Below are 16,444 nucleotides of genomic sequence, written 5' to 3'. Positions count from 1 at the left end.
ACAACCCTGGTTTTATTTTCAAAAAGAAAATCCTGCCAAGCATCGTTTGCTCTTTAATGATTTTCTACATCACGCAGCCTTGTACGAACCGTATAGTTAGAAATAAACACCTCGCCTAATCTTTCAGGAAATCTCAAAAAATCTTCGAAAATAATAATTGTATGTCTCCTGTCACAACTAATTAACTTTTTTAATATAAGGTGGTTCGTTTTCATGCAAGTTCAACAGGAATGCTTTTCTGAGAAATGTTGTGCTCTTTTGAGGGGATTTACAATTTGTTTTACCATCTTTGTGTTTTTATGGGTCGCAAATAAAGCACACTTCTCATATGGATGATTCATGCCAATTATACATAGCCCAGTAGATGTGAAATGATCATAAACAGACGGCCAGATTGACTGGCAATGGACACCAGATTCATTAAGAACCTTGTTAAAATTATTTACTCCATCGGGCTAAAATAAAGATCTATTTTATAAAGAGATTTGTCCAAGATATGTAAATGCTTCTCTGCACTGTTCGGCTAATATTACTATTATAAAGTTAAGAACTATAAGTAACATGTAATATAAAATGATAATTGTGTATATTGTATGTATTATTATTAGGAGAGAAACACGTAAGTTGTTTGAACTTGTTTCCAATCCACTTGTGAAATTGCACAATAAAATATGTTCAAATCAATCAAATCAGTGTTCGGCTTACTCGAAAACACATCAGTTGTACTTACGTCTACATCAATGGATTTCAAAATATATAGAACATTAATTCGTGTTCGATTATCATTTTAAATTTGTTCCGTGTCATCCTTTTACTTAAGATTAAGTTTGTACTAAAACTGAAAAGCAATATGATGTGCCTATCATTTACAACGGAATGTCATTGATGTCAGTATACATGTAACACTTGTATATTCAGGGTTGTAAAAAAAACATGTTTGTACACCCCAAAAATAACGATTGATTGATATTTATTATCATAAGTCCTTTGCATAGTTGTGATTTTGTTTATATTTAATAGTACTTAATTTAGGCCTAAAAATAATGCAATCTAGTTAAAATAAATAAAAAAACACATAAATAATTTTATACATTTTTAAAAGTTGTTAAATATGTGGCATAATAATAGATATAATCTTACTAAAATGCACGTTGAACCTACTACATATACATCTTGTACAATATACGAACCATTTTAAATGTGCATACACATATATTTCATTTCCAAACATCTACATGAATAGGTAAATGACGAATTCAATTCACACAAAAATACAATCATATATGAGTATACTTCACATCGTCTTTTTAGGGATGGGTTGTTCTATTAGCAAATTATCCAAAGATGGAAATTTAGTAAATATCAAAAAACCACATCAATAATATTATAACTCCATTTAAAATTGTGATATATCCGGTTTGATATTGACTATTGGATATTGGATATTATCTAACTGGGGTACAGGTGGTCGTTTCTAATACACAAGTTTCCACTACAACATCAAAAACCAAACCATTTGGAAATCTGAGTACGTAAGCAGTTTCATTAACACACTGATAAACCACGTCACAACGTACGGGTGTGGTCAAGTATGTTCCATCTGCTACCCCCTTGCATGATGACATATAACCATTTGAATTATATTCATTTGGAATAGCAAAAAGATGTTCACATTTTCCGTTATAAAGGTATGTTTGTGTCTCCCATACATCATCTCTTGGACAGGACCCTGTTTTAATAGTTCTGTTGTTTTGACAAACCATATACAAAGGAGAGAAACCCTGTTCTGGTTGAAGCCAGAGTCCGTCGTTCTTGTCCTCACATTTTGGGAACCGAAAAGCGCATGGTATGCAGTGGGCTGATTTGCATTGATGGTAGTAGTACCTACCTGAAAAATATTAAGTTTGTTTTTATATCAAAATGCATTGGCATCATAACTGCAACCTTTCATGTAGTTATCTTACAATAAGCACAAATAAAAAGCCAATATATACACAATAAAATCTAGCCTTTTTGAAGTACTTGTCCACGTATATTTAAATAAAGATTATAAAACATTAAATGAATTATTATGAACATATATATCTTAATCTAATATATCCCTAAAAGTAATATGACAAAGAGTTAAGATTATTTACATTCCCATGTGGCCTCAAAGCGTGTTCCGCAAACGACATCTGTGTAGTTTTCACATTGGAGTGATTCCTCTGAAAACAGAAAGGGATAAGGACACTCATGTAGAAATGGCGTCGGCCACGATGACATCTGATGGAAGAAACTGCTCTCTTCGGAGCAATTATAAAATCTATGGCAGTCTGTGGGACTTCCTGTGACAAAGTCAGGATGTTGAAAACAGATCTCCGCAATATTGGTGTCTATATTTAAAAAAAAGAGGACAATGCAGTGTCGTAGACTCTTTGACAACATTAATATATTATTATTGCGTTTAAAATATGCGTTGAAAGTATTATTTAAAAAAAATACGATGTTAGAAAGGTGCATTCAACGGCCAAAATTGCTTTATTTGTGACAAAAGCGAGCGTATCTGAAGGCAATATTTATATTTTTTATAAAGAAATATCTACAAACAAGACGATCAAATGGCTAACGAAAGCAAATCTTTCTTTCTGCCAACCACAGCAAAACGCCGGCTTTACCCTAATCTTAATGGTAACACGAATATATAAGATCAAAGAACTGAAAATACTTAAAAGCACTAAGCCTAGATAAAACTGTTAAAAATTACGAAATTTTATGAAAATATATGCGAAGAATTTCTAATCGGGATTTCTCCGTTACTGTAAATATGTACTTGCTCAGAAATCTGTAATAATATTTAAATATGCCGTAGTTACTGAGTATGGGATACATACTTAAAGCAATATGAGCTGTGCTTTTTAGAATATTATTTTGCTGCAAAATCCTGCTAGTATGATAAATCTGTATAAAACTTAAACTTTTATGATAAATATGATTTGAAACAAAATCATAATTTTTTGTCAAAGGAAATATTTCTCTTCTAAGGAATATATAGCAAAATCAAGTTTTGTGCAGAACGACAATAATCTAATTTTGCTCCAAATAGGGCTTCTTAACGGCCTTTTCCACAAAAATATGACTAACAGAAATTTAAAAACGATAATATTTTTATCATTTTAGTAGAAAAAAATATTTTAGTAAAAAAAATTCGACATGAAAAATTCAGCCCATATTGCTTTAATATCTTAAATGATTAATGCACGTAGTTTTGTTACAGTAAAAACTTATAAATGATGACTTTGAAAAATATATCTGATGATGAACACTAAAAATACAGTGAAACATTACGATACCAAAATAAATCGTCAAATTGGCATCGTTCTGACAAAAGTAAGATACTACTGATTGCATTACAGATCTGCCTTGCTGAATATACTACATATTCTTCTAACATTAGCTATGATATTCGAACAATATTTCTGCCCTTCTGCTCCAATACCCGATGCAAAGACGTAAACACCTCCAATTCATGTATTAATAATGAATGTTAGAATATTACACAGAATGGAGTTGCTTCTCATTAATTTAGGTTTTGTCCAGACAGTCTCTTCTGTAGTATACTTTAAGTATACCATTGACGTTAAGCTGACATCTCAACAAAGGTTAAGTCTAATGTGTTTATAACAAGTTTCATTAAAAGTGTTGTTTTGATGGACGCCTATGCAGTTGTGACAACAGTATTTCATCGTAGGTCAAAAACATGGCTGAGGCAAAAATATTTCCGAATTCTGTGTTTTTCTGCCTGAGATAAGGGTTGATATTTCATGCGATGAGAAAAAAAAACAATGTGTAAGATATCTGACTATCAAAATGCAATAATGCAAGGGTATTTGAATCATTCTTTTATGTGTCTTGTTTCTGATAGTGGCTGAAAAGGTCCGGGCTTGATTTTCTAACACACTTGTAAATTTGACGTATAAAAACTCTCATGCCATACTGAATGCACCTGTGTTTTTGCTACTAAATTGTAGTGTTGTTTGAAACAATATTTAATTTGATGTTCACCAGAAGTTCGGATTGATTTTGTTGCAATTGTTCGTGGTCGTAAACATGAACATTACTTTTTTCGGTTAAGCATTATTAGGGCCTTTGCTTTTAATTTGGATGAATAATGTCTGCTTCTTCTTATAAGATATAATAATTTAGACTGAGCGGGCGACCTTCAGCATAATGAATAAATTGATAGGTGCAAGCATGTAAACAGTTGAAATGGTCTTCGTCCTTTAAAAATTTACATCGTAAAACACATTAAACGAATATTGTGTAAGGTATATAGAAAAAAAACATAATTACCATTTGGGACAATTTTTGATCCGTATAATTTTAGAATATCATTGTAAACAACTGCGTACTTAAAGTTCTTCAATTCAATATCACGCAATCCTAATAACAACTCTTTGTTTTGCTCTTGTAATCGCTGTATGTTTGTTTTCAAATCTCTCTCTTTACAGCCACGATAAAATGAATCTTGTTCACTATCACAACCACTTTCATAGAGCTGCTGACCACTGGAAATGGTCCAGAGGACAGAAAAGCAGAAAATCATTTGCAAAAGTAATCTGTGACCTTGTGTGTCGTCCATAATGTGTTTCAGTATATGTTTATTTTACTTCCTGTTAAATGATATTTGTCACATAAAAGACAGTCTATTTAAATCGTGTATGTGAAATGGAAGCTGCTCGAACGATAATTTATTTGAATGGTCTCTTTAAAAAAAAACACCAAGCAGGGGCTATAGTACATTTAATGTAAAACTTGACAAAGAATTAAAAAAAAATGATACAGTGTATTTCGAATGTATGGCATATCTTTGGAAAGAATTTTAAGGTGGAAGGCTACATCGTCACATGTCTGACATCCATTTGAAACGCCATTTCGTTCCGGATTAATAGAAGTATGTCGTAGTACAAAAAAGCTATACACAGTTTAATTGAACTCTTTTAACGAGGGAGATGAGATAAGATTAACATCACCAAAACGCTAAGAAAATATCTCAAAAGCTTTCAACTAACATTGATTATCAGCTTTTTTGTACGGAAAACATAAAATTTAAACAATATACTGTTTTCCTGCTACTAGCAATACATTTCAGTCATGTAATCTGCAACAGACGATCATAAATATGTGACGGATTATCGATAAAGGTAAGCAGATATAAGATTTTTACTTAAACCATATATGAATGATGAATATAAAACGAAAGTACCGTTGTACCATCTCAAGAATTGTTCATAACTTCCCAAATGTAAAACATTTCCAGTATAAGACTGGCAATAAGAGTTTTACATTAAACTAATGTTATTTAATTGAAATAGATATAGTTAGATAGCAAAAGCAGCGGAAGCCCAAATTTTCAAGCCAAATGAGGGAACGACAGACAATTGAAAAAGAACATGTTTTTTATTACCGCACGTACATGTGTTTCACTATGGACATCTAATGTATGTATTAATATTCATATGGTTGTTGTTTATAATAGCTATTGTATGTAAAAGAAAAAATAAAAATAAAAAGCAATGTAACTACTAACATTTTGTTTTAAAAAGTTAAATGTATACAGTATAATGTATTCGTCAAAAATATAATTTTTCAGATTCAAACATCATCATCAGCACTACTAACCTCATACCTACATTTTAGCATACTTAAGGCTTGTACCTTTTTAAAATTTTTATTCGTGGTTTCATTAATTAGAAAATTAGTCCCAAGATATTTGAGACCAAGTAAAATTGAGAAAGACAACTTTTAAACAGGATCTTTCATATCAAAATTTTTGCAATAATTCAGTATTTCATTTAATTTTTCAATTTCATTTAATTTCTATTTTCCATCTCATTAATGAACGAATAATTATTGTACTTTCAGATTTTTGTGGGATTTCATCCAGCAGGTTGCCTTCAAAGAATTTTTTATATATTTTAGTTTCATATTTATTTGGATTCCAATAAAAGTCTTACAAATTTTATTCATGATTATTTTGTTTTCCATTCATAAACTTTAAAACATTTCATTTTCATAAGAATTTCAAAACAGAAATATGTTCAGGCATTTGACATATAAGGTGTTATCAGGAAGCAGACTGATATTTTAAGATTTTTCTAAAAAATACAATTAAGGAACTGCGTTTTTTTAACACTACAAATTGCAGGACACTAGGCTTTAAAATTTTATAGGACGGTAGAATTAAAAAAGAGAGAAAACTTTTGGTATTTTTTAGTCATAGTCTTGGTTTATTTTTAGTCAATTAAATATGTTGATATTATAAGACTTGAAGAACATTATGTTTTGTTAGTTGCCGAACATCTTCAATTTATCTCAACACAAATGTGTGTCACGTTTACCCTGTTTTCGCTTTTTATAATAATTAATTGCCCAATTATTTATTTTTGATATGTTAAGACATTGGAAAATAATGTTGGTCATTTGATGCATTCAAGAACTTCTTTTTGAAATACGTTTTTAAGATCTTTAATAAACCTTAAATATTCATACACTGTCAAAACTAGAACTTGAAATAAAAAAAGGGAAGTTAAGGGTATGCAGTACCGCTTTTTGAAAGTTGGGAGGGGCAGACTCATCCTAAATATAGTGAAAAGCCAAAAAATAAAAACCAAAACAAACAAACAAAGAAAAATCAATTAACTAAAAATAATGAATATGAAAAAATGTGTGGGTGTACTCTCAAATTATGCAAATCCTAATTTTAGGAGAGGGTGATCAATTTAATTATATACCTTTAACTTTACATGTTAATTTACTTTTTTTCCATTTTCATTTCGAATTTTTTTTTTTTTTTACGTTTTTACGTCTAACAAAAATCTACCTCTCCAAAGATGCTACGCATTATCTGAATACCCCAGTACAAATTGATTTCTTGTTTCTTTATCTCCTAGATTAATAGGGAAAAAATATACTATAGTTTCCACAAAAAAATGATAAAGATGTATAACTAAAGGGGGGATGGACAGAGTTCGACTTTATATATAAAAAAAAGTCTTATTATTTTATTTTTCAGTGTTGGTTTGCCCTTTTTATGTTTGATTTGTAAACAATTGTTATTATAAACACGTACATTAAAGAAAGGTATGTTTCCTGAGCAGCTAATAGAAAAAAAAAATATGGGCAACAGTTAAAACGATAATTTAATTATTGTTTAATAATGGCTATGGGATTATAAATGTACTTTATTATTTTTATAATTATCTGAGTAGCACTGTTAAAACCCCTGGATTGAATGTATTCACGTGCACATAATTTTAAACAATTGTGAACTTTCAAATATATGACATCAATAGAGAACGTAAATAAAATGTAAAAGAAATGATGTCAAACAAAAACTCATCATTTTACGAGATAATTTTACTCAGTTATTTATTGGTCGAGTGATATGTTTCACTCATCTATGGTTTAATTTACTTAAGCATTGAACCATTACTTTTTGAAAGAATCTGTCTCATAACTGCCACAGTTTGCGTACAAATTGAGTAAAACTTTGTGTGCATATCCCACTGCAAGACTGTATAATTTTCAAGTTATGGTGATGTAATGCTTATATTTACATTTTTGTATTATCTTGCCCTTGTGCAAATGTTATTTATCTATTTAAAATAATGTGTTATCCTAAGGGTAAGTGCAAAATTATGGAAGAGCTTCTGTAAAAGTTGCAAGTGTGATTTCACTTGTGACTTTGCAATTTAAAAACGTTAACATATGTGACGTCATTAAACTCAACATCAACCTTTGTTAACAATGCCCTTGTTTCAGTATTTAATAAATACTTTCAACGCACTTTACATTCAAAACTACGTGGAAGAAAAAATAAAGAACTTTTAAGACAGAGTCTGACTTTGGTCTTGAAAAAATTATAAATTTGAGAAATATTTCCTTAACAAATACCAACTTGTAAAATATTTCCTGAAGAATTAAGAATTATTACTCTTTCACAATAAAGTGAATATACTGATCACATTGGCATAATAACTACATGTTTAAATTCTGTTACATTTTAGATGTATGTGTTCAACTTTTCACTTGAATTTAAAGACTCCAATACGATTGTATGACTAGGGATCTAATTTAATTTAAATTAAGTTTTTTTTAAATGAATGACAGTCAAACAAACTCCCATTTTTGAAATGGATTAATATGTATGTAAAACGATTTTCATTATATTATCATAATGTTCTTTGAAGCAGACGAAAAACTGCTGAAATAGTAATATTAATGCAGAAAATATTTAAATTCCAGGATTGTAGTTAAGTTTATTATTAGATGGGCATATGCAATTCAATTACGAAAATGATAACTAAAAGGTATTGTTGAAATGTGGCTGAAATGTATAGCTATTCCTTTCAGTCAATGTTTAGTTCTCTTGTATTGTAATCTTTCAAATTGACGTTTTTATTTAATTTGCCAGCGACCTTAACAATAGAGCATTCTTCGTAAAAAATATCATTAACATATTCTAAAAAGCACAGGGGTACACATTTCACAATTTATATTAATATATCACATTCTGTAGACATGAAATGTTTCTTCCGCGTTCAATCTCATCAAGCGTGTCCAGGACAGTTTAAAGGACATACACTTGTACTTCAAGTAACATACGTGATTGTTCCAAACAAGAAAGAAAACAGCAACAAAACATTTTAATACATGTATGTTTGTATTTTTTCTCCTTTTTTGTAAACGAGATTATTGATTATTATGCTAACTATGCTAACTTCAACTGGTTTGTCAATAGTTTAATAATACTTCACATATTAACATATATATCCGAGTAAAATAATCATAATCAATTTGTGGGAGACCAGTACACAGTTGGAAAAGAACAAGAATGAAAGAACTAGAATACATTTGGAAGACATAGAATGAGGCAAAAAGAACAGCCCAAAACAGAGTGAGATGGAGAGCGACGGTAGCAGCCCTATGTTCCACTAGGAACGAAGAGGACTAAGTAAGTAAGTAAGTATTTGTAAGTACATCATCAATAGTAAATATTTATTCGACATACGAAAAAACAATTGTCGCCATTGAAACATGTTCATAAGTGATCCATTTCTTATTAAGTTACACCCGTGAAAGCAAAATTAAGCGTGCTATCAAATAGATGCTTCTTTGTTGCTGAAATCAACATTTGATTCTAACGATGTCTAATAACTTTGATAATTTTTAATTTCTATTTCAGAATATACTGGGACCTGTTTTATCAAGCAAAAGCTTAAGATTTTAGAAACGGTTACTTAACAAGGAAAACGCCCCAAAAGACCAGTATTTTACCCTATTAAATTAGCAGCAATATGAGCTGTAAATTTCATGTCGAAGATCATCATTATTATAAGATTTAATATCTACTAAAATGAAAAATATTAATTAACGCACCTTAGATCTCTTTGACGTATTCTTTTTTAATGAAAAAGCCTTTTTATGTGTACCAATGTTCCAAATATGAATTTCTGAATAGATACTGTTTTGAACTAGAGGTACTGTGAGCAAGCTCACAATTGATACCCCCCGCTAAGAAAAAAATCATAACGCATGTACTTTTGCTATTATAGAAAATATTGGATGAATCTATTTCACTGTCCATTTTCTATAAATAACAACTGCTTTATTTTTGAAAACTGTTAATTTTTAGCTTCTAATATTTCCATTAATACAAGACATGACACAGACAGAATTTTGCATTTTTTGAAACAATGACCTTGAACTTTCTCAATTGACCTTGGGTCAAGGTCATGACACACCCTTTAATCATAAGCAATCTTTGTGTGAAGTAAGAGCTTCCAATGTTTCCCCATAAGAAAGATATGGACCGGACACGAATTTTGCATTTTTTCTGCCAGTGACCTTGACCTTGCCCAAATGACTTTGGGTCAAGGTCATGACACACCCTTAGGTCATAAGCAATCTTTGTGTGAAGTAAGAACTTCCAATGTTTCTCCATAAGAAAGATATGGACCGGACACGAATTTTGCACTTTTTCTGCCAGTGACCTTGACCTTGCCCGAATGAACTTGGGTCAAGGTCATGACACACCCTTAGGTCATAAGCAATCTTTGTGTGAAGTAAGAACTTCCAATGTTTCTCCATAAGAAAGATATGGACCGGACACGATTGCACAGACAGACGGACAGACAGACAGACAGACGGACAGACAGACAGACAGACAGACAGACGGACAAGGTGATTCCTATATACCCCCCCAAACTTTGTTTGCGGGGGGTATAAAAAGTACTTGGGGAGACCAGCCCCCCTTCCGATTCAACTTTTCCGTTTTATGCACACATTTCATTAACAATATAGACGTAGACCACAATTTTTTCATTGTTTACAAATCAATATTTTAGGTTGACTACCAATCGGTCGTATTTAATAATATGAAAATAAAAAAAAACCGCTATTGTATGCATATTTATTTGCATATTTTAAACCAATTAAAGTTGTCAGCAATAAAAAAAAAAGAGTTGATCTACTTTCCTGGGCACAAGGTTCTGGAAAGGTCTTTTCATCAAAACTATTGTAGAATTTATTTCAATCATTTAGTTTTTATTAACCATAGCTTACCGATCCAAGGTATCTTCCTGCGATGCATGACAAACTCGTCTTGTCAACCCGCGTCCTTGGTTACCCAGTTCTGAAAAGTTCTATCCTATTTTCTCACCAGAATTCGTGCGTTGCATGGTGTTGCTAAAATGCGGAACGGAAAACGGGAAAATAATATGAAGTTTATTGTTTAAATATTATATAGATTGGACACAAACTTTTACTTTGTAAAATTTATTCATATTTTTGGAATAAGTATAATAAAAAGGTTGCTTAATTATTTGATATCATTCTTGCGGATGTCTGTCAACCAAATTATTGCCATCAATTTGCTTAGCGAAACGGAAAAATAAAATGTACACACAATATATGTAATTAAGCTATTAAAATAACGTTTTAATTATTTTCCTTTTGTAATATTATTGAAAAAATTGAGTAGAACAGTTGGTTGACGTGTTTGGTTGTGTTTTTCATGATTTCGAAACTTGCTTGGGATATTTTATACTAAAAAAAAATCAAACATGATATAACCTCATACACATTGACCTTTTCGTGATCCACACTATTTTAAAAATTTATTGATAGCATTATTGATATAAAAAAAACGTGACCGACGAATAACAGCAACAATCATTGTTACGAGTTTTTGCTGCAACATCTGTTTGCTAACCTTTTCGTCTCGCTTTTTAAAAATTATTAATGGAAACAAGAATCCTTTTATTGGATCAGTAATGCTCTTAATGTCCTGCAAAGTCTCCTTAAAATTCTTATAATATCGGAGTTTGTTTAGCTAGTACGTGATCAGCTAAATCCGAAGAGGGAGTTGAATAAGCTGTGTAGTTTGATAAACTGGGACTATTGGTCAAAGCATATAATGTTTATTGTGAGAAAATGATACATGTTTTAAATAAATAATCTTAAATATGATAACAGTTTTAACAATATTTCAAAATTACGTAAAGTGTATCGTTTTAAGCTTGTTTAACACATCTATCAAGTAAATAACATTATTTGTTATACTTTCATGTTAAATACTGAAATCTGATTGGTTAAGACGCAGTTAATAATATTTACTATTACCCTCAGCGTTAGCAACGCACTTGGCAACGGGTAACATTAAGAAATATTACATGCGCGAAAATTATGCGCGTACGGTTCGCTGTAGAATTCACGTTATTCCTATATAAAAGCAGTAAAATTTTCTTAAAAATTTTAAAAAAGACATTCAGTATAACAAAATAAATAGTGCCTGTTTGGGAGGATAACAGTTGAAATTGACACCCCTCGAAAACCATTGTCAACCTCCGCTTCGCGTCGGTTGACAATGGTTTTCTCGGGGTGTCAATTTCAACTGTTACCCTCCCAAACAGGCACTATTTATATAATAACATTTCCGAATTCCATTCCGTTCCTATTTCTGTTCCACGCTTTAGCAACACCCTTCGTCGCAAGTGTCTATCTATTAAAACTTAAATCTTGCATTCAAGAAACGAATTGACTCATTTTATTTATTCAACAATTGTCAAATTCTAATTTCTGTGTATACATATGTACCATATATAAGTTCCCTGGAAATACTATTAGTTATCCAGGTCTAATCAAGGATGTACGGGGATTTACCCTGGGTTGTATCCCATACACCCTGAGGCCGAACGGTATAGGAATACAATCCGGGGAAAATACCCGTACACCCTTGATTGAACCTGGATAACGACTCTATAGCTATTTCCTATGTTATAAAAGTTTTGTAATTGTATTGTTTTACCAGACTGCTTTGCAACACATTTTAATTGAAGCTCTGCTGAAAATCACTTTTTCGTACTTATAGAATGTTAAGATAAAAGGATTTTGACAAATTATTTATTCATCGACTTTATTGAATGTTACAGAAGTTTGCGCAAAAATCTATATGTGCACTTGCAATTGTTTAAACCCAAAATCGCATTGTGAAATCACCTTTTATTTACATCCGGTGAAACGGAAATGTACACCCGGTTTGCTAACCAACAAGCTTATCCTTTAAAAAGATTAGAGAGGTAGCGCTGTACCCACCGAAAAACACAGAAGCAGGTTTCTAAAACATTGATTGAAATTTCTGAATCAATTAAATAACAATAGGAAGGCACAGTGGTGTATTGGAATTGTGCTGGAGTGCTGTCTCAATTTAGATTTGTGAATCTAGAGGGGGCTTTAAATCAACAATAGCATAGCTCATTGACTGTGCTTTAATCATTATGTATCTACTGTAATTTCAATGTCGAGGTGAAATCATATCATACGTGTTGAAATACTAAAGTTATAAGCAATTATTGTTGTGCAGACGTTTCGTTGTTTATTGACGGAATGCCTTAAATTATAAGTATTATTATAATACTAAGGACAGTTCATTTTGCTTTAGATAGTTCACGCCGAATGGATGTAATAAGCACTTTTGTTGAAAGTATATAATTCATGTACATTTGTAACATAATACTTAATATTAAGTTTTATACGACTTAAATAAAAGACGGGAGCGAATTAATGTTTTATGATAACCATATATTTATACACAATTTGCGCCTTCACGACAACTACCGACGTTGATATCAAAGAGCTGGACACCTGGACACTTAATACCCCGCGCTGTTCCGTTGTTGCACGTGTAATATGCATCACATTTATGACCTGCATCTAAATACTGATAGCTTCCGTCACTCTTTCCAACACAAGATGGAAGTCTGCCATTTTGGTGTTCGTTTTCTGGAATCTCATATGCAGGAATACATTGCCCGTTGTACAGAAACGATTGTGTTTTCCATGAATCATTATATGGACACCTTCCCGACTCGATTACTCGCTCTTTGAAACAGATCTTGTAGAAAGGGTCTCCTCTGTTGTCTTGCTGTATTCCGTCCGGGTCACCAACGCATGTTGGATTGTAATCAGCACAAGTTGGTCCGCGATGAGGACCACAAGTAGGACGTGATCTCGTGTAGTCACCTACATGTATTATATAGAATGATGTTAATCAAATATAAATGTTTGGTTATAACTTACACTGAAAATTAAAAGAGGTTCGTTCATTGATTAACAATTTGTTTATTCTTTTTATTAACAAAAAAGTCCAATATATCACAAGGCTACAATGATGTCATTTTAATCTTAGACGTGATATTAAAATTAAACGTATTGCATTCAGAAATTCGTATTCATTAATTATTTATGATAATGTGTTTATTACCATAAAACGTTTGATACATGTTTAAACTTCATTAAAAGGGTGGAATTATTCATTTTGAGAGTTCTTTTTTAATATCGCATACGAGATATATCGTTTTGTAAACCTGTTAATTTTATATTTTTAAGTTTAATTTTAAATTGAAGAATACGTCATTTATTGAATGGGTTAAAAAATATAGTTGAGCTATTATAGTTTTATATCGAGCGATCAGGAATTTTAAATAAAGTAATTTTTAACTGGTTTTCTTTTGTATGACAAACAAAAACTAGTATTTTTTTTTTTTTACCAATTTTCGGGTATATATAAATATAGTCAAACAGACATGTGAAGTAAACGTAAAAGCTACAGTAAAGAGAAGTTTATATATTATCAAAGATATAAAAAAAAAAATTCACCCTATACTAACCTATTGTTCACATCACTAGTCTGTTGTTACGATATTTTCTGTAATCATTAAATATAATAAACTTACACAACCATTTATGCTCATGTCGAGATCCACATGTAACTGTTGTGAAATTTTCACATTTCAGGGTTTCTGCTGAAAATAGATCAGGGTAGATGCATTCTGTTAAATGCCATCGAGGAAAGCAAAATTTCTTGGCCAGCGCGGAGTCTTCCAACATTGAACAGTTGTAGTATTGTTGGCATTCATATGGATAGGGGAGGATCAGAGTTGGGTGAATCTTGCAAATTTCAACCACATTTGAATCTAATTAAAAGAATATAAATTACACATGTAAAGATTGGCTATTAAAAAAAACCAGGTTTGTCATTTTCATTATTTTTTTATCACTCTGTAACTATGTACTGTGTAAAGGCACGTTATTACAAATAATACACTCTATTGTAAATCGTAGAATTTAAGCATTTCTCAGATAATAGTATGACAAAAAATGTATGTATTTTAAAAGTAATGGAACGATGAAACAGAGTATCATATCACAAGTAAACTTTAAATCCGCATGGTTGGAGTATAACATAGATCTGACATTGTTTTGACCGTAAAAGTTTTTCTTCCTGGTAAAATGCAGGTGTATCAAAAATTAAAACCATTTTAAAATGTCCCATTTGTTTTTTAATATTGTTGTGTTTTCCAAAAACGCATTTTTAAAATGGATCGCTGAATTTAAGATTGCACATTTAACACATGTATGTATTGACAAACCAATGACATAAAAATCGTTAGAGGCTGAAGTTAAACATCCATACGCCAAAATCTATTTAAATCAATACATAAGAATGTACTGTATTAGATTAATGGTAACTGTAAATGTTTACCAGTAACGTTGTATTGTTGTTGTAGGGCCATGAGGGCCATTTTTGTTGTTTCCATCTGGTTGGTCAATTGTTTGGCATTCCTCGACAATTCTCTGGACTCTCTGTTTTCACTCTGAAGATTTTCTTCACAACTGTTTAATACCAAATGCAGTTCTGATTCTATTCCCTTGTCTAAAATGGCGTTGTTGGCTACAAAGGGCTGGTACAGTATTTGACAAGTGTAAAGTTGATACAAACTTGCCAAGATAAAGCAATTCAACATTGTGTCTGTTGAACGTAAACATCCAGTGTGTATTTCATCAGAAATAATAAATACCCTCAAAACTTTACGCTTTGTTAAACACGGTTAGGTTTAGAAAAAAAATATGTTAATTTTATGATCGCGGTGGACCTTGACAAGTTGCATAATACATTAAACAGGGCCGTAATGTTTTATTTCTTCTTTATAAACATCTTAAAAAAGAATATTAAATCTTCGATATATTTTAGACGATAAAAATCATTGCAATGTTTTAGTGTAACATGAGAACGTTTGACTAAAAAAAATTAAATATCAATAGTAATATGTAAATTGTTCCAACTCTAAAACCAACTAAAATTATGCATGCGCGACACACAAATATATATAAATATATATATATATATATATATATATATATATATATATATATATATATATATATATATATATATATATATATAATCAAGCCAAAGATGGTTCAAAAAATACCTTGAATCAAAAGAAAATATGTGATACGAACGGTATATTTTTTTCTTACAATCAAAGCTATTACAAGGTGAAATTCAAAGCTATTACAAGGTGAAACAGGGGATACATACCACATAGGAATAATACAGCTTAATACGACCGGTTGAAAACATTTGCTTTTAAGCAGAGTTCTAAATAGTATTACTGTGATAGCCAATATCCCACAAAACAAAATATCCAACAAATAAACACATCTCTAATACACGTAACTTGCAACAAAAACACCACAAGTCAAACGTAACTCTCAATGGACAACATTTTTCCATGTTGATTGACACATCTAGGGTCCAATTTGATGAGATCACTTTTTCAAACTACTCCCATAACCTAACTTGCGCACACCAAGTACAAAGTACAACTAATTTCGCGTATAAATGAAAAAAAGACATAAAAACGTTGGCATATTGCACAGCGACCAAATGCAAAATAACTGTTGAAAACTTAAAAAGGGGTCTAGGAAACTGTTGTACACTACTAGGATACCAACACGCCGCAGATCTGGGTATCATTCAAATCATTTTAAAACCCTTTGTCAACAGATGTGAAAGGAATATGTGAGGAGTTTGCCGACCTGTTTTATGAAATTAACA

At 31.2% G+C, this 16,444-nt stretch overlaps 2 protein-coding genes and 1 long non-coding RNA gene across 3 annotated transcripts; 1 reads left to right on the top strand and 2 right to left on the bottom strand.

The window, feature by feature from the left end:
* Window positions 1-1,103: 1,103 nt before the first annotated feature.
* LOC128161300 (uncharacterized) lies at window positions 1,104-4,620 on the bottom strand. Its single transcript, XM_052824557.1, has 3 exons — window positions 4,333-4,620; window positions 2,139-2,375; window positions 1,104-1,888 (listed from the first exon to the last, which is right to left on the bottom strand). The coding sequence occupies exons 1-3, from the start codon at window positions 4,583-4,585 to the stop codon at window positions 1,446-1,448; spliced, it is 933 nt and encodes a 310-aa protein (XP_052680517.1). The 5' UTR covers window positions 4,586-4,620; the 3' UTR covers window positions 1,104-1,445.
* Window positions 4,621-4,931: 311 nt separating this feature from the next.
* LOC128158054 (uncharacterized) lies at window positions 4,932-6,004 on the top strand. The gene is made up of 3 exons (XR_008239917.1): window positions 4,932-5,183; window positions 5,355-5,480; window positions 5,905-6,004. It is a non-coding gene; the product is annotated as an uncharacterized LOC128158054 (long non-coding RNA).
* A 6,265-nt stretch (window positions 6,005-12,269) lies between these two features.
* On the bottom strand, window positions 12,270-15,545 carry LOC128160448 (uncharacterized). The gene is made up of 3 exons (XM_052823763.1): window positions 15,086-15,545; window positions 14,277-14,516; window positions 12,270-13,563 (listed from the first exon to the last, which is right to left on the bottom strand). Exons 1-3 carry the CDS (start codon window positions 15,345-15,347, stop codon window positions 13,127-13,129), a joined length of 939 nt encoding a protein of 312 aa, XP_052679723.1. The 5' UTR covers window positions 15,348-15,545; the 3' UTR covers window positions 12,270-13,126.
* Window positions 15,546-16,444: the final 899 nt, after the last annotated feature.

The sequence above is a fragment of the Crassostrea angulata genome, chromosome 8 (assembly GCF_025612915.1).
Source record: "Crassostrea angulata isolate pt1a10 chromosome 8, ASM2561291v2, whole genome shotgun sequence".
Lineage (NCBI taxonomy): Eukaryota > Metazoa > Mollusca > Bivalvia > Ostreida > Ostreidae > Magallana > Magallana angulata.
The sequence above is the reverse complement of the archived record's forward strand: the minus strand, read 5'-3'. Positions and strand labels throughout refer to the sequence as shown.